The sequence below is a fragment of the Corythoichthys intestinalis genome, chromosome 7 (assembly GCF_030265065.1).
Source record: "Corythoichthys intestinalis isolate RoL2023-P3 chromosome 7, ASM3026506v1, whole genome shotgun sequence".
Taxonomy (NCBI): domain Eukaryota; kingdom Metazoa; phylum Chordata; class Actinopteri; order Syngnathiformes; family Syngnathidae; genus Corythoichthys; species Corythoichthys intestinalis.
Window position 1 is genome coordinate 31,599,282 of NC_080401.1, and position 21,646 is coordinate 31,620,927.

General features: G+C 40.7%; 1 protein-coding gene across 2 annotated transcripts in view; it reads left to right on the forward strand.

Moving 5' to 3' along the window:
- clocka (clock circadian regulator a) overlaps window positions 1-20,786 on the forward strand; it is a 54,437-nt gene extending 33,651 nt beyond the window's left edge. For both annotated transcript variants that reach the window (XM_057840611.1, XM_057840612.1), the window contains 12 exons: window positions 252-373; window positions 572-654; window positions 780-886; window positions 965-1,112; window positions 4,616-4,679; window positions 4,744-4,885; window positions 4,959-5,041; window positions 5,408-5,485; window positions 7,071-7,406; window positions 10,473-10,624; window positions 10,739-10,916; window positions 16,744-20,786. In XM_057840611.1, coding sequence (XP_057696594.1) covers window positions 252-373; window positions 572-654; window positions 780-886; window positions 965-1,112; window positions 4,616-4,679; window positions 4,744-4,885; window positions 4,959-5,041; window positions 5,408-5,485; window positions 7,071-7,406; window positions 10,473-10,624; window positions 10,739-10,916; window positions 16,744-16,869 — 1,619 coding nt within the window. In that variant the 3' untranslated portion in view covers window positions 16,870-20,786. The remainder of the gene's footprint in view (window positions 1-251; window positions 374-571; window positions 655-779; window positions 887-964; window positions 1,113-4,615; window positions 4,680-4,743; window positions 4,886-4,958; window positions 5,042-5,407; window positions 5,486-7,070; window positions 7,407-10,472; window positions 10,625-10,738; window positions 10,917-16,743) is intronic.
- Window positions 20,787-21,646: the final 860 nt, after the last annotated feature.

Consider the following 21,646-nt stretch of genomic DNA (forward strand, 5'->3'; position numbering starts at 1 on the left):
TGTAATTGCAGCGATCCCATATATTTTACATACAGAAAGAAAAGAGGAAAAAGGGTTTTAAGAATACAAATTGTAAAATTATTTAATAATATTAAATCCCAGTGAGTAATTACAGTATTTTAATACATTTTGCATGAATGGAAGACAACAAAAATGCCATTTCAAATTAAAAAATGATAATAGTAAAGACCAGTGACTAGGAATTACAAACTTGTCAACTTGGAATCCTAACTGGGACTTGTACGCCCTAGTACCTGAATGCCCTCAGAATGGATTCGCAAAGGCCGTCATTCAGCAAACGCTCCACTCGACCTTTGAGGAGCAGCTATGTCTCATCGCCACCGTCAAGCTTGTCAAACCCAAATTTATCAAGGTACACACTCACACAAAATACATACTTGTTACACTTAATATTAGGTCTGTATAGTAAAACATACATTCTCACTTCATTAACAATCATTAATTATTGCCTTTGATGCTGACAGTCCCACCCATTTCTAATGGATTGGACTTCTATCGCTATCAATGGCAACCAATGAGTTAAAAGGAATCATGTACTGTATCTTTGCAGGAAATGTGCACTGTCGAGGAGCCTAATGAAGAGTTCACCTCCAGACACAGTTTAGAGTGGAAGTTTCTTTTCTTGGACCATAGGTACACTTCACTACTTTATTAGGATCACCTGTATCAACAATCCTGCCTTTATATTACAGAAAATATTGTTATGAGATATTGATTCAGCACTATGCAAAGTAACTCTTGAATGTGGGGGTGTCCAGAGCTCCGCCTATTATAGGTTACCTACCGTTTGAAGTCCTGGGTACATCCGGTTATGACTACTACCATGTAGATGACCTGGACACGCTAGCTAAATGTCACGAGCACCGTGAGTATGCCTACATTCAGAACAGTGTTGTGTTTTATATCTTCAACTATTATTGTTTTCACCTTTATGTGTTTACAGTCATGCAGTACGGCAAAGGAAAATCCTGCTTCTACAGATTTCTCACCAAAGGGCAGCAGTGGATTTGGTTGCAGACTCATTACTACATCACGTACCACCAGTGGAACTCCCGGCCAGAGTTCATTGTTTGCACTCACACGGTTGTCAGGTACAGGAAATGCTATCAAACTGTTTCTGCAATGTGTTTTCATCATTTTGTTTGTCAAGTAATCGCATTGTGGTCAGACTTGGTGGGACGGTGCTTATGTTTTTTAAGCAATTGGTCTACAAATCAGTGTCGCCTCCAGATAGGCTTGCCACCCGTCCCTTGAAATACGGAATTGTTCCGTAATTGGGAATTAAAAGTTGCATATTGAACCAATACGGAACAGAGTTTATTCCGTATTTCACAATTGTCCCATGGGGCGACCCCGTGCAACCCGCGGCTCGGGTGGCGGGGAGTGGCGGGCGGCGGTGCGCCCAGCCCATGCACGTCTGTCACACACAAACAAACACCTCCTGCGCTCATGAGTGGCCACTGAGCCACCAATAATGAACAAAAAGGGCAGGAGATAATAAAGACAGCAAGATAGCTATCTGCCTGCCCGCTGCTGTCTGCCCTGCACTGCGCTTCACTTCCGGGTTAGTTGCCTTGTTACCTCGCTCGCTCTGTTCAGAGCACCGCCCTGCATGTTTTCAAAACAAAAATGTCTTCTTCAGCAGCAGAAGCTCAGAACACCCCACTTCATCCTCAAAAGGGGAAACGTCTCCAAAAAATACAGTGGAGTGGGAAGAGGGGAACCCGTGGGTCGATAGAGTCACTGATGATGAATATAAAGCGAACTGCAAGGCAGGCAGGAAAGTTTTTGCAGCGTCTCACGGAAGTGTAAAACAGCATGCTGCAGGGGACCTCCACAAACGAATATAAGATCCCAGAAGAGCCTTTGTCACTATTGTTTGTACCTGAAACATCCCCTGAGCTTGATTTGGTATGTTATTATGCTCTTGTATATGGATAACATATAGGCTATATTTATATTTACCTTCATACATCATACATCATACATAGGAGCATAGCTAGGCTATTTCAGTTGCTACTATGGTTGATTATTTTCAGGAAGGTTGATTTTCTTTTCTTTTTTTTTTTAAACATGCGTTTATTATCAATCAATATGGAATGAATTTATGTACCCATAAAGAACATCATATTTTGTTACGCTAACTAATGCTCCTCATTTGGAATCATTCCTAATAGATTAACAGCAAATAAACACTGAATAAATAGTCCTACTGCGGATATATACTATCTATTTATTGATTGATAGTGAATTTGACATCATCCCACTCCTACCCTCTAAATTACTGCAGCTGAGGTGACATAGGTATACCACACAGTAAAACGTAGCCAGCCAGAGCTACAATAGTGCTGACTGTGGACACAGGCTCAATCAGAAGATTTTTGTGTGATTCCAAAATGGTGAAGAAAATGACTTTGGGGAGAACAAAGCAAGAGGCACTGTTGAAACAAGTCCTGGGTCCAAGGGCAGTGGGTGATGTGCTCAAGATCTTAACGTCGCCCATCCCATTCTCCATACAGACCGATGCCTCGAATAAATTGAGCAAGAAGATGCTTCCCCTTGCTGTCCAGTACTTCAGTCCAGAGTCTGAGCTCACCGACAAAATGCTGGACTTCATAGATAATGCAGACGAGTCAGCTGCTGGAATTGGAGCTTTCCTGGAACATTCCCTTAAGAAACTTGGCTTGTCAATGACCGGATTCAGTGCCGACAACACAAATGTTAATTACGATATTCACAACTTCGTTTTCACTAACCTGCAGAAAAAAAAAAAAAAATCTGCTGCAAGGAAATTGCCATGCCCACATAGTGCACAATACAGTTTTCTCATCTAAAAATAAGATACATTTCTATGCATTTTAGGAGTTTTGGGGATGCTCCTTTTTTTCGCTCGTAAGGCTTTGGGCGCAAGGGAGGTTCCCTTATTTCTATTTCTGAAAGGTGGCAACCCTACCTCCAGAAATGTTTCAGAGGGCCTCACCTGGTGACGGTGAGGGTAGACTATCCACTCGCCCTCACGATCCCCTCGGGGGGCCTGCGCTTGACAGTGATGTTTCGTTATTCTCGCTATAGGATTGGCCGAAGAGTCGAAATGCTCTCCCATAACATGCCTCTTATAAAATTGACCGGTTGTTCTTGAATGCTTTCGCTTAAAAGTGCCTATTTAAAAATGCATATGTAAAGCGATTGATGATATCACACACAGAGAGTATTTTTAACAAATGTTAAAGTATTATAAGGCCCGGGGGACCACCCTGGATCCCTGAGGGGTGGTGATGGCCCCATTGCTGAGCTGCGGGAGGGGGGATGGGCTGCGCTGGCTCGCTTACTCCCCCCCCCTTCAGGATGGGCTGGGGAAGGGCTGGGGCCCTGGGGTGGCACCTACGCGGCATCTCCATTCGCCTGCGGGACTATCACATATTAGATGGGACTCACGCATGACTAGGTGAAATTAGACACACTCAAGTAGGAAAACTCAGGATCAGGATTAGCGAAGAGACCGCATAGAATTGGATGCCAACATACTCACATTTGCAAGAGATTTGCACAATACTGAGATCTAGACACCTTGGATGATTTACCACTTCCAATCACTTACCTCTCAGAAGCCCGCCCCCCCCCCTTTCCAGGCCTCCCACATGATGTCAACCGGAAATACAACCAGCTAACGATAGCTCCAACATATTCATAGGCGATTAATGTATTTCTTGTTGTTGTTTGTGCTTTTTCTGTCTCTCTCCCCTTCTTTTCTTTTGTTCTCCCATAACCCTTTCCTGTTCGCTGCTTTGTCTTAATAAACGAGGTACGTTGAATGATCGCAGTGGATGTATGTCATACTACTATGTGACACATTAGAACTGTTCAGATCAATCGGACCCTCACATCTCCATTCTCCGTGTCAAGCAGCTGAACAGGACAGGTTAAAAAAATAAATAAATAAAAGTTATATAAAAGAGCAAACGTGTGCGCACTCATCTGTCTCTCTTGAATGTGGGCCTTTTGGCCCTTGGGACATTTTAAGGAGAGATGCTGTATTCTCCTGTCTTTAAGTAGTGGAAAATTTCCTCATATAAATCAACCATGATTATAGAAAAGAAAGAACCCAACAGTTCGTGCAAGCGTTGTTGTGACCGACGTTTCATTTTTAAACAGGCATTTTATGGGAGGGCATTTCGACTCTTCGGCCAATCATGTAGCGAGAATAACCGAACGTCACTTGCGTCACTGTCAAGCACAGGCCCCCCGAGGGGATAGCGAGGGCGAGTGGATGGTGTGCCTACAACGGCATTGCAACGAATGGCCTCAAAAACAGTTAAAAAAAAAAATAAAAAATAGTTCAGACACAGAATTTTTTTTGTTTCGACCACCAGATGTCACTATCACCAAGGATACTAACTGGTCCCGACTGATGAAAGAGAAACTATATTTTGGCCAAGTGTTTTGTACAGAAAGAAATGGCTTCAAATTAATTAACTTAAAATCAGTTAAAATGTTATATCTCTTTGAAAAGACCATTTCAATTTCCTTGACAATTTCTTGGTAGAAGTGGGATTTTGCCAACAATTAACCTATCAATAATTTTATTGTCAATCAGCTACGGTGACGTGAGATCAGAACAGCGGAGACAGTTTGGGCTGAAAGAATCGCCAGCAGACAAGGTGAGCACCAAATCTAGGTGAACTCTGTTCCCCCTCCGACACATCCTCTCTTACGTTTCAACAGTCGCATGACTCTGGCTTGGAATCACAGCCCAACGCCTCCAACCTCAAAGAAGCGCTGGAGCGCTTCGGTGACAGCGGGACAGTGTCACCATCGTCTCACAGTTCATGCAAATCTTCCTACACGCCTCTGTCAGAAGCCTCCTGTAAGTAAGATTCTGCTGAGTTTGGGGTATTGTGTTGCATCAAATGGGTTCATTATGTTTGTTGTGTGTTCAGCGTCCCGAGTGAAGCTCCAAGGAGCGAAAAGCACACCGGGTCATCAGTCAGTATCACAAAGAAGATCATCAGTCGGTAGTCAGGTTTGGTGGAATCATCATATTTTGAAAAAAATGATTATGGTTCTTAAAATACTATTTTTATGTCGTTTGGATCAAAATGATACAATTACCTGAGTCTAGGTTTTCATGATCTTACCTTTATGATATTTTTAACTCATTGGCTGCCATTGACAACGCTAGATGTCCAATCCATTTTGACTGGGAGAGTCTATCAACAAATGATCACGCCAGTCCCTCCGGCGTCAATGGCACTGAAACATTCGCATTCACTCTCAATCCTCCCAGTTCAAATGAATCAGAAGTTTAAAGGCGTCAATGGTAGCCAATGAGTTAATATAATCTTTACCAGAGATAACAATTATTGTCTTTTATGATTATGTTCATCAGTCTGTCAGCTCCCAAAGCACAGTACAGACGGCATCATTGGTTTCCCATCCACAACAACAACCACAAGAAGTTCCCCAAGTAAGATTTAGCTTATTGTTATCCATTCGAATGGTCAAATTAAAGTCGATAGGAATCAAACTATAATGTCTGTAAAGTAATTCTTATTTTTTTCAAATCAAATTTATTTATATAGGCCTTTACAAAAGGCCGAAAGGTCCTCAAAGTGCTTTACAACAATGATATAATTTATGATAAATACCGTATTGGCCCGAATATAAGACGGCCCTGATTATAAGACGACCCCCTCTTTTTCAAGACTCAAGTTTGAAAAAAGACTTTTGAACACCAAATTAATTTTTATACATAAAATAATCACAGTACATCTGAAACAAATGATTATAACAATATATTGGAGAGAAAAAGCATGTTATTTTGCCTCATTTAAATCTTAATATCTGAACATGTAAATATGTAAACTAAAGAGCAATCACATTCGTAAATGAATGGCTTCTGGTTTTTGAAATGTAAATAAACCAATCTATTGTGATAAAACAACAAAATTGCAATAACTGCATTAACCATCAAAGTGAGGTCTAACTGTGACTGTAGTCTTGAAACAAATCTGAATAAGGAAAACATTGCAATAAAATATTGCAAACTGGTTAAACTTGAGAGTAGCTGAGATCCGTCATGACAGAACGTTACTCCTCAAGTTCAGAATTCGCCTAATTGATATCTGGCGCCATCTAGCGTCGTGAATGGGTATAATGTCTAGACCCCGAATATAAGACGACTCCCACTTTTTCAGTCTTATTTCAATGCAAAAAACATCGTCTTATATTCAGGCCAATACGGTAAAAGGAAGGGAAATATTATACAATGACATTGAGAAAAAACAAAAACAATGCATCGTGCTAAAAAACAAAACCGCAAATAAAACTGATACAATCCGAAAACATTAAAACTCTTAGAAATATAACCAGGCTACCCTAGTCTGGAGAAAAGGCGAGTCTAAAAAAGGGGTATGACTCTTTAACTGCGATTTAAAAAGGCCTAGATTGGTAATGGTGCCGATTCCAGGGGCCAGGCTATTCCACAACCTTGGGGCAGCAACCGCAAAAGATCGCTCACCCCACTGTTTAAGTCTCGACCTTGGAACTTGCAGAAGAAGTTGGCTGGTAGAACGAAGAGCCGTGCCAGAGTTACGAAGGGTTAAAATCTCCCAACAAATAAGGAGCCTTGCCAATAATGAAATCAAAAACAAACAGTAAAAGTTTGAAATCAATTCTAAAATTAACTGGAAGCCAGTGGAGTGGTGATAATACGGGGATAAAACGTTCACATCTGAGTGAACCGGTTAAAAATTATAATCCTGTTCTTTTTTTTCCATAGTTTCCTCAGTTTTGTGCATAAGATCTTTAAATATATGTAAATATCAGAATCAAATAAACTAACTTGAACTTATCTAACATTTGTTTGATGGTCTTTATAATTAAAGTGAGGAAACTATGCACAAAAATAGGAAATTTAGAAAGAATAGATTACTTTACTATACTTTCTCAACACTGTATTTAAAAAATAATGAGCCTTTAAGCATTCATTCTCTTGAGCTCTGATTGGCTGCAATATTCTGACCCCTCGTGTTCGTGTTTCCGAACGGCAGGCCTCGTCGCTGCAGTTCTGCGACCAGCTGGACAACATGCAGAACATGAAAAAGCAGCTGGAGCAGCGCACCCACGCCATCGAGAACAACATTCAGCGGCAACTTGACGAGCTGTGGAAGATCCAGCAGGAACTGCAGAGGGTGCAGGAGCAAAGCCTGCAGATGCTGGTGCAGAAAGGAGCCATGAATATGACCACAGTGCAAGTGGCCCCCCAGATGGCGCAGGGAAACCCCGGCCACAACATGCAGAGCCCGATGCTCTCTGCTGGCCCTCTGCAAACCACCTTACAACAACAACATTCTGTGCAGCCCCAACAGAATACAGCATTGGCGCAGGTATGAAAGTATTTTTTTGACAGTGTATAGGTCATTCCACAATTGCCGGATATTTTGTTCAGAAATCTGGGAAAATGAGCCTTTACCAGAGGTGGAACATTATATGTACTCTGTTATACTTACTTGAGTAACCTTTTTGAGAAAAATGTACTTCTAAGAGCAGTTTTACTAAGCCATACTTTTTACTTTTACTTGAGTAGATTTGTGAAGAAAAAGCTCTACTCTTACTCCGCTACTTTGTGCTAGACAGGTGTCATTACATTTTTCCTCTTTTTCTACATATTAGATTTATTATTGTTTTTTGTCAGTGATGACAAGAGTAGCTCTACCATTTTCACTGATGAGACGTCGCAACCAATGTTCCTTCACATACTCAGCGCACCAGACAATCTATGCAGCGCACAAAATAAAATTTAAACAGAAACGTATTGCAGTGTCACTGTCAGCGCCGCAGTGATGTGTCAGCGCGACACTCCTGAGTCCTATTGGTCCGTTCGATACAGCGACGCTGATGCTCCTATTGATGCGTTCAGGCCAAATCGACGCTCCCATTCAGGTATTTAGCCAATAATACGATACAGTTCAATTCACTTACGCTGCACAGCCAATCATAGCATGTTGTGCATATCTGCCCTGCTCATAGGCGCCGTGCAAGTTAGCTAGCTTACAACAGTGCAGTGGAACCCAAATGCCAACCCCTTATCATGTCAGAAGGAACGGTCAGCGATATTACACTCATCAAGCCAAAGTAAATAAGAAATACGATTCTTTTAAGATGAAATGGCTGTCGGAGTATGTGCAAATAGAAGAACAAGTGGTGAAACGTTTTTTTTTCTCCCTTTTTAACCTGTCCTGTAAACACTGCAAATGTATAAAGTCTTAATCAGATGATTTCTTAAAGTGCGTACGACACGAGAATTCTTAAATAGGAATATTATGGGAATTACAATCATATTTTGAGACGATTCTACTATATACAACAATTTAGCAAAGCGCAGATGACGAGAAATTGGTCTTTTAATCTGCTGGTTAGCCATGCCTACCATAATAGGGCTCTAGCGTCCCCAACAGGTAAATAACGTCAGCGGAGTCACAATTTCATCTGATTTAGTATGCAGCCCATTGAGGGGGAATTATTCATAACGAGGAAAACACGACGAAGAGAGCCGCAAAATGTCATTGTTTCAGTCTCTCTACTCCAATATTTTTACAGGATAATATTTTTTTATCCAAGTATTTTTCCCCAATAGCTAAACAAATGGCATGGTCATGACAATAACAGTCTTGTGCTAAATGGAATATGAAATAATAAAAATCAATGTATTCAAGACGACATGGCAAAATTACTCCATAATGGTCAAAAGAGTCGACTTCACCTTTACTGTCGCACCTCCCGAACGATATTTTATGCCACCTAAATCGGGCTTATGTCATTTCCCTTCCCCGGCTTCGGAGAATGTAAACAAACCAAGAGGCGTGACAGCTAGCCGACATGCTAACCCGAACCGAGTGATGTTTCAAAGTCTTCGAAGCGGAAAATCACACATAACTAGCCCAGGTCATTTCACATGACGACTGGGTTGTCGATTGTCTCAGCCAATCGGCAAACCGCCCGGCGGAGAGCAATTTACACTGGCCAATGACCGGTGAACATTTACATGCCAATCCATGATCAAACGTAAGTAGCCCTTTATTTAAGAAAGTTTGTACTGTTTACCTTGAAATCGCTGTATTCGCGGCTATTTTTTAACTCAAAGTTGCAATTTCTGATCGGTCGGAAAATTTGACAGAACACTGGGCACTTGAATGAAGAGGGGAATAAGCCGTGTATACTAGTAGTGCTCTCCCGGCGGGGGGATGTGCGACAAGCCGCCGGTCGTCGGCCGAGGGGACAAGGTGCATGTCACAAAATGCAAGCCACCAACGTATTAAAATGATCACAGTATTTGACATCATATTCATACAAAACACGATGTTTACTCACTTCCTCGTAAGTCCAATGGTCCCACAGTAGTAGGGCTTGTTTTGGCCAATACCCACTGGTGAATGGGAACCTTTTGAAACCCCAAAAAGGCGCACACGCCTCTCCCTCCTACAGCAAGATTTTTCTGCAGCCGTTTGGCTGGCGTGATGCGAAAAATAAACATATTCAAAATCAGCTGAATCCTTAGTCCTTCTCATACAACAGTGCGGCTGTATAGTGAAGAGGACTCCTTCCTCCGTACACGTCACAGAGCCCTCTTTCTCAACTCGAGATTGTTGCCGGAAGTCCCTCATTTTCATTGGCCCGAATATTGAGTTCAAACAGGTGACAGCCAGAAATCTTACTTATTTGTCGGTGACCAAATACTTATTTTCCATTCTAATTTGGAAATAAATTATTTAAAACTCAAACAATGTTATTTTTGGGTTTTTTCCACATTCTGTCTCTCATGGTTGAGGTTTACCCATGTTGACAATTACAGGCCTCTCTAATCTTTATATACATATATATATATATATATATATATATATATATATATATATATATATATATATATATATATATATATATATATATATATATATATATATATATATATACATACATACATACATACATATTTGGTCTCAGGACAAATCAACTCATAAAATATATTTACTCATTTATTTATTTTCCCTTCAGGCATGACAAATCCAAACAAACATACAGCATTAACAGTGGGGAGAACAAGTATTTGATACACTGCCAATGGGTTTTTCCATTGTGAGTGTATCAAATACTTGTTCTCCCCACTGTATATGTGTTTACAATAAATTCAACCTGAAAAGAAAAGGGCTGACAGGAGAAGCCGAAGCTTATTGAAACCCATCCCCAGTATACCATATAGGACGCAGATGCGTCCTTCGCCTTCGAGTGTCTGAGTAGTTTATGATTATCTATATGATTCAGTTGTAGTGTGGATTATTATTAAATTTGACGTGTAGGACATAAAATATACTCTAATCTGGAATGGACCATAACCTTGTTGTGGGTGATTGATTATTCACAAGTACTTTGTATCTCAACATTGGTTCCCTTTGCAGCCTTCACTAACAGCATCTCTGTACAACACGGTGATGATCCCACAGCAAAACAGTGCCAACGTGCTGCAAATCGCTGGCAGCCTTCCGTCCAATACGGGGTCAAACACGCCCACGCTGGCCTCCTTCACACAGGACCGTACCGCCCAAATTAGGTAAGGTTTACGGTGTTTCAAGGACATGTCACCTACTATGGAATACTAGTGATAAGCAAAACTGAGCTTTAGTTGAAAACAGAGCAGTATTTAAAAATGTGTCCCTTGCTGCAGGTTTCCGGCCGCCCGCCAGCTACTCACTAAGTTGGTGACGGGCCAGATGGCATGCGGGGCTGTCATGGTGCCATCCACCATGTTCATGGGCCAAGTGGTGACAGCGTTTGCCCCCCAGGCGGCCCCCGCGCAAACCATTAGCATCGCTCAGCAGCCCACTCAGCAACCGGAGCAGCAGGTACACAATTGGATAAAGGCATCTTTTCGCACTAGGTTTTTGTTTATTTATTGTTTCAGTTGTGATCAGTGTGTTTTTTCACTTAGTAATTCAATGGATAAGTAATGTATTAGTAGGAATAACAAAACCACTGGAAAATTTGCAGTTTACTCAATAATCGTAATTTGCAAACTATTAGCCGCTACTTTTTCCCTCATCTTTGAACCCTGCAATTTACAGTATAGTCCAAGGCGGATTATTTTTAGATTTTTACAGTTTAATGGGCTGCATGTCTTTTATTATATATACACCTGACTTTTAGTCCAGTGCGGCTTATATACTATGATTAAACAAACATGTTACATACTTTCTCTTCTGCTTTTTCTGGGAGTGTTGCGCAGTATAAAAAATAGATATTTTTGTTTCTTTTGGCAATGCCTTTGTATTTCTGGATTATTTTGTTACCTTTTAGCCCTTAAAACATTCAAAAGTATAGATATTATTTGAAAATAAAAACCCAATTCGTTTCACCTGCTTCTGATCCTCTGAACAATGGCCCGATCGGCCCGATTTCCAATCATGTGTTCGAAGTGACAACATCACTAGATTATATCATTTTTATTCATATTTATTATCCATACAATTTTATTAGTATTAATGAGCAATTTCAAGTATGTTTTTGTGGCCTTATACTAACAAAAAACAAAAACTTTTTTTTCAAATCATAGATTTTTTTTTTTTATGAATCTAGAAATTGTGACAATCATATATATATTGTTATTAAATATATATATATATATATATATATATATATATATATATATATATATATATATATATATATATATATACACATATATATATATAAACAGTTGTGGTCAAAAGTTTACATACACTTGTGAAGAACATAATGTCATGGCTCTCTTGAGTTTCCAGTTATTTCTACAACTCTGATTTTTCTCCGATAGAGTGATTGGAACAGATACTTCTTTGTCACAAAAAACATTCATGAAGTTTCGTTCTTTTATGACTTTATTATGGGTGAACAGAAAAAGTGATCAAATCTGCTGGGTCAAAAATATACATACATGGATCTGAAAAAGCGAATCATTGACTTGAACAAGTCAGGAAAGTCACTTGGAGCCATTTCAAAGCAGCTGCAGGTCCCAAGAGCAACAGTGCAAACAATTGTTTGTAAGTATAAAGTGCATGGCACTGTTTTGTCACTGCCACGATCAGGAAGAAAACGCAAGCTATCACCTGCTGCTGAGAGAAAATTGGTCAGGAGGGTGAAGATTCAACCGAGAATCACCAAAAAGCAGATCTGCCAAGAATTAGAAGCTGCTGGAACACAGGTGTCAGTGTCCACAGTCAAGCGTGTTTTGCATCTCCATGGACTGAGAGGCTGCCGTACAAGAAGGAAGCCCTTGCTCCAAAAGCGGCACCTTAAGGCTCGACTGAAGTTTGCTGCTGATCACATGGACAAAGATAAGACCTTCTGGAGGAAAGTTCTGTGGTCAGACAAAACAAAAATCGAGCTGTTTGGCCACAATGCCCAGCAATATGTTTGGAGGAGAAAAGGTGAGGCCTTTAACCCCAAGTACACCATGCCTACCGTCAAGCACGGTGGTGGTAGTATTATGCTGTGGGGCTGTTTAGCTGCCAATGGAACAGGTGCTTTACAGAGAGTAAATGGGATAATGAAGAAGGAGGATTACCTTCAAATTCTTCAAGATAACCTAACGTCATCAGCCCGAAGATTGGGTCTTGGGCACAGTTGGGTGTTCGAACAGGACAATTACCCCAAACACACATCAAAAGTGTTAATGGAATGGCTAAATCAGGCTAGAATTAAGGTTTTCGAATGGCCTTCCCAAAGTCCTGACTTAAACCCATTGAGAACTTGTGGGCAATGCTGAAGAAACAGGTCCATGTCAGAAAGCCATCAAATTTAACTGAACTGCACCAATTCTGTGAAGAGGAGTGGTCAAAGATTCAACCAGAAGCTTGCCAGAAGCTTGTGGATGGCTACCAAAAGTGCCTAATTGAAATGAAAATGGCCAAGGGACATGTTACCATATATTAGCGCTGCTGTATGTATATTTTTGACCCAGCAGATTTGATCACTTTTTTCTGTTCACCCATATTTTCACCCATAATAAAGTCATAAAAGAACCAAACTTCATGAATGTCTTTTGTGACAAAGAAGTATCTGTTCCAATCACTCTATCAGAGAAAAATCAGAGTTGTAGAAATAACTGGAAACTCAAGAGAGCCATGACATTATGTTCTTCACAAGTGTATGTAAACTTTTGACCACAACTGTATATATATATATATATATATATATATATATATATATATATATATATATATATTTCTTGACCACATCTATATATACACTATACACTATATATACAGTATATAAAGATATATCTACAGTGCTGCTCAAAAGTTTGTGAACCCCCTCAACATTTTGGAATTTTCTATTATTTCAACCTGATTTCCTAATCAATCAATTCAGTAGTTTTTTTTTGTTTTTTTAACAGTTGTGTTGTCGAGACTAAATTAAAAAGAGTTTTCATCAACTGATGTAGGTGCAAAATTGAACTGTTTGGTCACAACCAAAACCGCCATGTCTGGCGAAAAGTCAACACTGCATACCACCAAAAGAACCTTCTCCCAACAGTGAAGCATGGAGGTGGGAATGTCAAGATCTGGGCTTGCTTTTCATCCTCAGGACCTGGACAACTCCACATAGTCCAGGGAATCATGAATTCTGAGGAATATTGTCAAATCCTAGAACATAACCTGACGCCATCTGTTTTGAAGTTAAAGCTTGGCAGAAGGTGGATCATGCAACATGATAATGATCCAAAGCATTCCAGCAATACAACCAAGGAATGGCTGAAAAAGAAGAAGATTCGTGTTCTGGACTGGCCCAGTCAAAGTCCTGACCTAAATCCCATTGAAATGCTGTGGCGGGACCTGAAGCGAGCAGTTCATGCCAGACGCCCATCAAACCTCTCTCAACTGACTGCGTTCTGCAAGGAAGAATGGGCAAAAATCCCCCAAAGTAGATGTGAGAGGCTGATTAGTCACTACAGAAACCGTTTGGTTGAGGTAATCTCTGCAAAAGGAGGCGCAATATCCTATTAACTGAAGGGGTTCACATACTTTTGCACACATGATATCTGAGTTTTTCTTAAATCAACCACTTTTGTTAAATAAAGAGTGACAATATAACTATTTCTTTTGTTTCAGTCCATTATTTGGAATGTCAGTATTGTGGATTTGGGTATAACTTAACATTTAATAAGGTTATTTTAGTTTTTTTTACAAAAAATCTGACCATCGCTGTGGGGTTCACAAACTTTTGAGCAGCACTGTATATCTATATCTATATATATATATATATATATATATATATGTGTGTGTGTGTGTGTGTGTGTGTGTATAGATAAATATATATATGTATGGATAAATATATATACACATAGTAATTCCAACCTACTTCACGGCCTCAGACCATTGCAGATTTTTTTTTTCAATTAAAAAAATAAAGAAATAAATACAGATACACATAGTCACAATCTCGTGGTTAATGGGGACCAAAACACGCCGTGATAAGTGAGAAAGCGCAAAGTAAATGATTTCTGATTGATTTATCTCACAAGAAAATCAGCCGTGCCTCCGTTTTCCGGCAAAACAAAGAAACTGCGGCGCTGTCAAAAATCAGCGTATTTCAAGCATGTCGTCTGATGTAGAAACAAATTTTACGTCGGGACAGTTCATCTGTATTTATTCATTTTTTAATTGAAAAAAAATCCGTGATGGTCTGAGGGCGCAAAGTTTGAAGCGCAAAGTAGCGAGGGATCACTGTGTATGTATGGCGGAAAAATCAGACAAGGTCGAAAAAACAGTTTCTGCTCTTGCACCCCTCTTTAAAATAAACTGTAGTATTTTAAGCCAAAAGAACTGTTGTTTTTGATAGAACAATATGTTTATATGCTGCTCTAGCACATTCACGGCGCATTAAGCCCACAAACTATTTTTAATTTGTCCGTTTTACCCTGGAAACCCTCGTTTACAGACGTCGGGCAACCGCTTTTGTTTCAACGTTGCCATAAAAAGAAGGTAAGTAAACGTATTTAGTATTCGAAATGTCTGTCATTTTTAGCTTAGAATCATTAATTGATGTCTAATATTTAGTTTAAAAAAAAATAAAGACTTTAAAAAATTATTCACTCGCATATTTTAAACTTTTAAACAAATTACATCACAATGAAAAAATTAGCGTCTGTAAAAAAGTCATGGATATCTACCTCATAATTATCGCTTAATTGTATTTTTTCGTTACCGTCTTATTTTCCCCAATAAATAATAATAAATAAATAATCGAGCCAAACAAAGCAAAATTGAAAGAACGTTTAAAAGGGTAAATATATGAAAATGAAAATCTCGACCACTCCTTGATGTCTGCGATTTCTGATTCGCGACCCTTGTTATATTACCATGTTTCACCCATAAAATCCCCCAAAAATCCGGCTCTTGCCATTCACAGCTGTGTCTTGACACTCGGTGATCCATGCTACATGGAGTTTTTGGATCGAAAAGAGTTAAGTACGTGATAATATCTCATGAAAATCATGGCGTCTTTAATTATGATCTCTCATGCTCTCACCTCCAGTTAGGGTTTTGCTGTTTTTTTAAATGCCCTCCTGTTGGGCGCCGGTGTATCAGCGGGGTGTCGCCTGCACCGGCGGGGGACCCTGCCTTGCCTGGGGCTTGGTGGGCCGCTGGGGGTCCCGTGGCGTGCCGTGCCGGTTGGGGGGCTGTGGCTGTGGCTGTGGCTCGTGGCCCGGGTGGGCGGGCGGGGGTGGGTGTAGGCGTGGGGTTGGTGATGCGTCCCCTCCTGCCATCCCTGAAGGCCGGTTGATGGGCACGCGGGTGGCCCGGGGGACCACCCTGGGTCCCGGGGGGGGGACGGTGGCTCCTTTGCTGGGCGGCGGGAGGAGGGATGGGCTGCGCATGGCCCCCAAACACGCCCGCCCTCCCTCCCCGGGCTGGCTGGGTGGGGGCCGTGGCCCTGGGTTGGCGCCCGCGCGGTTTCTCCGCCCGTCTGCGTGGCTGTCGCGCGCCCGGTGGGGCTTGCGTGCTGCTGGATGTGGTAGGGCATGCTCGGGTTGGGGGTTCCGGTGCCGGGATTGGCGATGCGGCGGCGTAGGGTTGGTCGCCAACGGGCTTACACTCATAAGAGATTCACACGATTACTGGGTTCTAGATCACAGAACTGATTTGTGTACACTCTACCCCTTTCAATCACTTAGCTTATAGTCTTATAGACACCCCCACCCCCATTCTCCTCTTTCACTGGCCAATTGGCCCCCACATGGTGTAAACCGGAAATACATCTCGCTGACGATAGCACCAGCATATTAGTAACTAGTTTAGATGTTCAATGTATTTCTTGTTGTTGTTTGTGTATGTGTTTCTTTTCTTTCTTCTCTTGTATTTCTTTTCTTCTGTCCCCCCATAATCCCTTCCTGTTCGCTGCTTTGTCATAATAAAAAGGTATTTTGAATGATCACAATGGGAGTATGTCAGACTCTCCATGTGAAACATTAAAACTGTTCAGAATCCGGGCACTTAGACTTCCATTCTCTGTGTCAAACAGCTGAACAGGACAGGTTTTTAAAAAAAATAAAAAATAAATAAATAAATAAATGCCCTCCTGTTAAAAAATTTTCCACCGCGAGAAAATTGAGATTTTAAGCTTTCCAATGATGTATCACACATACATGTAAGACCATTTTGAGTAATCGCAACATCTGTGTTAACTGTCAAGGGTCTGCGGATGCTTCAAGGAAGTCAGCTGATCCTGCCGGCGGGGGCATTTCCGTTGCAGCAGGCAGGAGCGTTCGCCTCTCCTACCAACCAGCAGAAGCAACAGCAACACAGGACTGACACTTAACTAACTGCTCAACTGCTGCAACCTCTTGAGGATCCCTGTTTGCACTGGACGTTGAGTCACTTTAAGCAAGGGTTTTCCCAAACTGTTTCACTACAATCTGAGAGTGTCACAAAACAATGGGCTTTCAGGTGACATTTTTTAATTAACCTGAATATGCTTCCGCTTTTACAGGTAAATTTAACTCACTGACTACCACTGACGGTAATAGACATCCAATCCATTTGAACCGAGGACGACGAGTCACTGTTTCACAAGCATTCAACATTTTGTGAGTGGTGTATGCTTTCTTTGAAATTTATTACAATAATTACATCCCAATATCTGACCTAATAAAAATGGACACAACGCCAATAATATACAGTTTGGGGAACCTTGTTCGGTTTTATGCAAAATCGCTCACGGACTACTTGCCTGCCCTATTTTTATGACAAGAATGTACTCTAAATTGGGATTTAAACTGTATTGAAACTCATCTGTATTATATATAATGTAAATATATAGAAAAAGAGGGTACAAGTACTATTTTTATGGCGCATGAGAGTGAATATGCTCTTTTTTTCAGTGTTGTAAGAAGACAATTACACTGATGACAATCATTTACAAAATTTGCCAAAGTGTATTCAAATGTGTTGTGAATTGTGTTACAGGGTTTTTTTTAAAAAAAAAAAAAAAAAAAAAAAACAATAGCAAGCCTCTTATTGGCGAGCTCCTTTTTTTAACCATGTCCAATGTGTGCTACTGCTGGTAAAGTAAAAACATTTGCACTAATGCTCCAAAAAAAGTATACATATGTGTAGTGTTCAAACAGCTTCTCCATAATGCTTCCAATAAAGTTACCGTGTCACTCAAAAGATGCAGAAATGCAAAATTGTTTCAGCAATGATTCCTTATCAACAATTCACTGCCATTGACGGCAATAATCGTCAAAACCAATTTAAACTGTAAAGGATGGCAACAAATGAACATAATGAAACACGATCATTAATTGTACCTACAGTGGTATGAAAATATCTGAACCTTTTGGAAAAAAATTTGTCAAAATCACACAAATGAAAATACACTTTCTGCTTAAACTAAAACCAGCCAAACATTTATAGGTTTTCATATTTTAATGAGAGAATCAATGAGAGAATGGGTAAAAATACAATAAGTACGTGAACCCTCTGCCTGAGGAGACTTAAAGAGCAAATGAAACCAGTTTTTACCAAAGTCAGGTGTGTGCCCAAACACTGATGAGTGGTTAAGGCTGCCCTGCCCACTATAAAACACACACCTGGTAAGAAATGTCTTGATGGGAAGCATTGTCTGATGTGCGTCACGACTCGGTCAAAAAAGCTGTCTGAAGACCTGCGATCAAGGATTGTTCATTTCTATAAAGCTGGGAAAGCATACAAAACCATCTCTAAAAGTCGGATGTTCATCAATCGACAGTCAGAGACGTCTACAAATGGAGAGAGTTTGGCACTGTTGCTTCTCTCCCAAGGAGTGGCCGGCTACCAAAGATGACGCCAAGAGTTCAGCGCAGAATACTCAAAGAGGTAAAAAAAAAGAACCCTAAAGTGTCTGCTAAAGACTTACAGTAATTACTGGCACAGTCCAATATCCCTGTGCACATATCAACTATATGTAAAACCATGGCCAAGAATGGTGTTCATGGGAGGACTCCACAGAGGAAGCCACTGCTGTCTAAAAAGACATTGTTGCTCGTTTCATGTTCGCAAAAACGCACTCGGACACTCCACAGACGTTTTGGCAAAATATTTTGTGGACTGATGAAACCAAAGTTGAATTGTTTGGGAGTAACATACAACGTCATGTGTGGAGGAAAAATGGGACAGCTCATCAACGTCAACACCTCATCCCCACCGTGAAGCATGGTGGAGGGAGCATCATGATTTGGGGCTGTTATGCTTCCTCCGGGCCTGGACAGCTTGCAATCATTAATGGAAGAATGAATTCAAAAGTTTATCAGGCTGTTTTGCAGGAAAACCTGAGGCCGTCTGTCAGACAGTTGAAGCTACAAAGAGGATGGATGCTGCAAAGTATAACACCAACACCAACAAGACAATGATCCAAAACAAAGAAGTAAATCGACTTCGGAATGGTTTCAGAAGAACAAAATACACATTCTGGAGTGGCCAAGTCAAAGCCCAGACTTAAACCCCATTGAGATGCTGTGGCATTACCTAAAGACAGCGATTCTTGCCAGACATCCCAGGAATCTGACTGAACTACAGCAGTTTTGTAGAGAAGAATGGGCCAAGATTAGTCTTGATTGATGTGCCAGACTGATCTGCAGCTACAGAAAGCGTCTGATTGAATTATTGGTGCCAAAGGGGGGCCACAAAATATTTAATGTTACGGTTCACTTACTTATTTTTCCCTCTTCTGTTATTGTTTGCATACTATCCTCATTAAAATATGAAAACCTATCAATGTTTGGGTGGTTTTAGTTAAAGCATTGTTTTTTTCAAGTGTGGGATTTTGACAAAGATCAGATCACATTTGATGGTGATTTAATGCAGAAATGTGAGAAATTACAAAAGATTCAGATAGTTTTTCATACCGCTGTAGTTGTTGCCTTTGTGTTGCTTTGAATGTAGTTGCTGGATTATAGCAACACGTAGCAGTCAGAACAAGTGGTTTTAATTTTAGACTTCCCTGACATTACAGCGCTCATTTAATGATAAATTTAGACATTTTATGTTAATTTGTGTAGATATATTTTGTCTAAATAATTAAATAAAACACATGGAAGGTTTTTTATTTTTATTAATTTTCAATATTTATTATACCGTATTTTCACGACCATACGGCGCACCGTATTAAAGTTTTAAACTAATTCTTGTGTGCTATTTTTGTATTTAACACACACATAGGGCGCACCGGATTATTGGGCGCGTGGGCGTACATGCATGCACTCACGCTAAAACATACAGTAGCATTCACGCTAGCTTGCACGCTAGCAAACACACGAACGTATTAAAAAAAAAAAGGCTGTGGACGCAAAACTGAGTTTGATTGTACTTTATTAAAGAATTTTAATAAGTACTCACATTTTTTGTCAATCCACAAAGCCATCCAAATCCTCATCTTCTGTATCTGACATGAATAGCTGGGCTAGGTCTCCATCAAACACGCCAGGTTCCCCCTCTTCGTTGTCCGAGTCAGTCTCGTTGCCATGAGGCTCCTCCTCGGAAATAATGCCGGCTTTGGCGAAAGCTCGAACAACAGTGCAAGCCGACACATTAGCCCAAGCATCCACAATCCATTCGCAAATGTTATCGGAACTCGCCCGGTGTTGCCTTCCAGTCTTTGTAAAACTGTGTTCGCCATTCGTCATCCATTACTCCCACGCCGCACGCACCTTGACTTGGACGGTGAAACACGGAAAAAACCACCGGTCGCTTCACGTAAACCTCCCTCAGCCACTCTCTCATTTTCTCTACGTCCATCCAGCCCTTTTGATTGGCTTTCACGACGACTCCGGCAGGAAACTTTTCTTTCGGCAACGTCTTCCTTTTGAAAATCACCAGCGGTGGCAGTTTCTGTCCATTAGCATGGCCGCTAAGCACAACAGTAAAAGATGACGTCTCATGCCCCGTTGTGCGTATCGCTACCGTGCTAGCTCCTTTCTTCTCCCCGCTGTCGCTAACCGGGACGTCGAAAGTGAGTGGCACCTCGTCCATGTTCGTGATATGCTTCAGCTGGATACGTTTGTCGGCAATCTTTTTGCTGCAGTAGGAGCGGAAGATAGTCAGCTTTTCCTTGTAATCAGGTGGAAGTTGCTGCGCCAATGTAGTTCTTGTCCGGATGGAAAGATAACGCCGTTTCATGAATCGAAAGCACCACGACGGACCTCCTCGAAAATGTTCAATTTTCATCTCATGCGCCAGCGTGTGTGCCTTCAATCGCATGATGACTGTCGAGACGCTTCTCCCGGCTGTGAATCCACCCCTCGAGTTCGTCTTCCAGGTGAGGCCACTTCGCTTTATTTCCGTGGAAACTCAGCTTTGTTTTCTTGACTTTGCTTAGCTCGTTTTCCAGCTTTCTCCACTTGCAAACCATTGACTCCTTGATGCTGAATTGTCTCGCCGCGGCTCGATTTCCATGTTGCTTCGCTTAGCTGATAGCTTGGCGCTTGAACTGGGCTTCGTAAGCGTGTCTTTTTGTCAGAGTTGCCATTTTCGGGGGTCTTGATTCAAACAGAACTTGATTTGCCCAACGCATGTAACTCAATTTTACACTGCACCTAATGGCGGCCCGCCCCCTATGACGAGCACCATTCACACCTCTAATGGTTCTCATGCTGCTTTCACTCCCGTCCGCCTTCGGTACACACATTGGGCGCACCGCATTATTAGGCGCCCCGCCCATTTTGGAGAAAATTTTTGACTTTTAGGTGCGCCTTATGGTCGTGAAAATTCGGTAATTCAGATTATTGATAATTAATAGTTTTTTCAGTAATAAATTCCTCTTTTGATATATATATATTTAAAAAATAAGTATAATTTTAATAGTTTTCATAAATAAGAAATGTTGGTTATTATTTTACAATACCCGTAAATATTAAAAGATACTATATGTTTCAAAATATTAACAAAATATCTTAATAACAATTTATCTGAGTCGTACCTGAATGTTGTTGCAAGCCTAACTAAACAAAAAAAATTCACCAAACATGACGAGTCCAGTATGTTCAACTTTTACAGATGAGCAGAATTATGGGAAACCGTAAACAAAATTTAAACAAGCACATCATTTTTTTTAATTGATA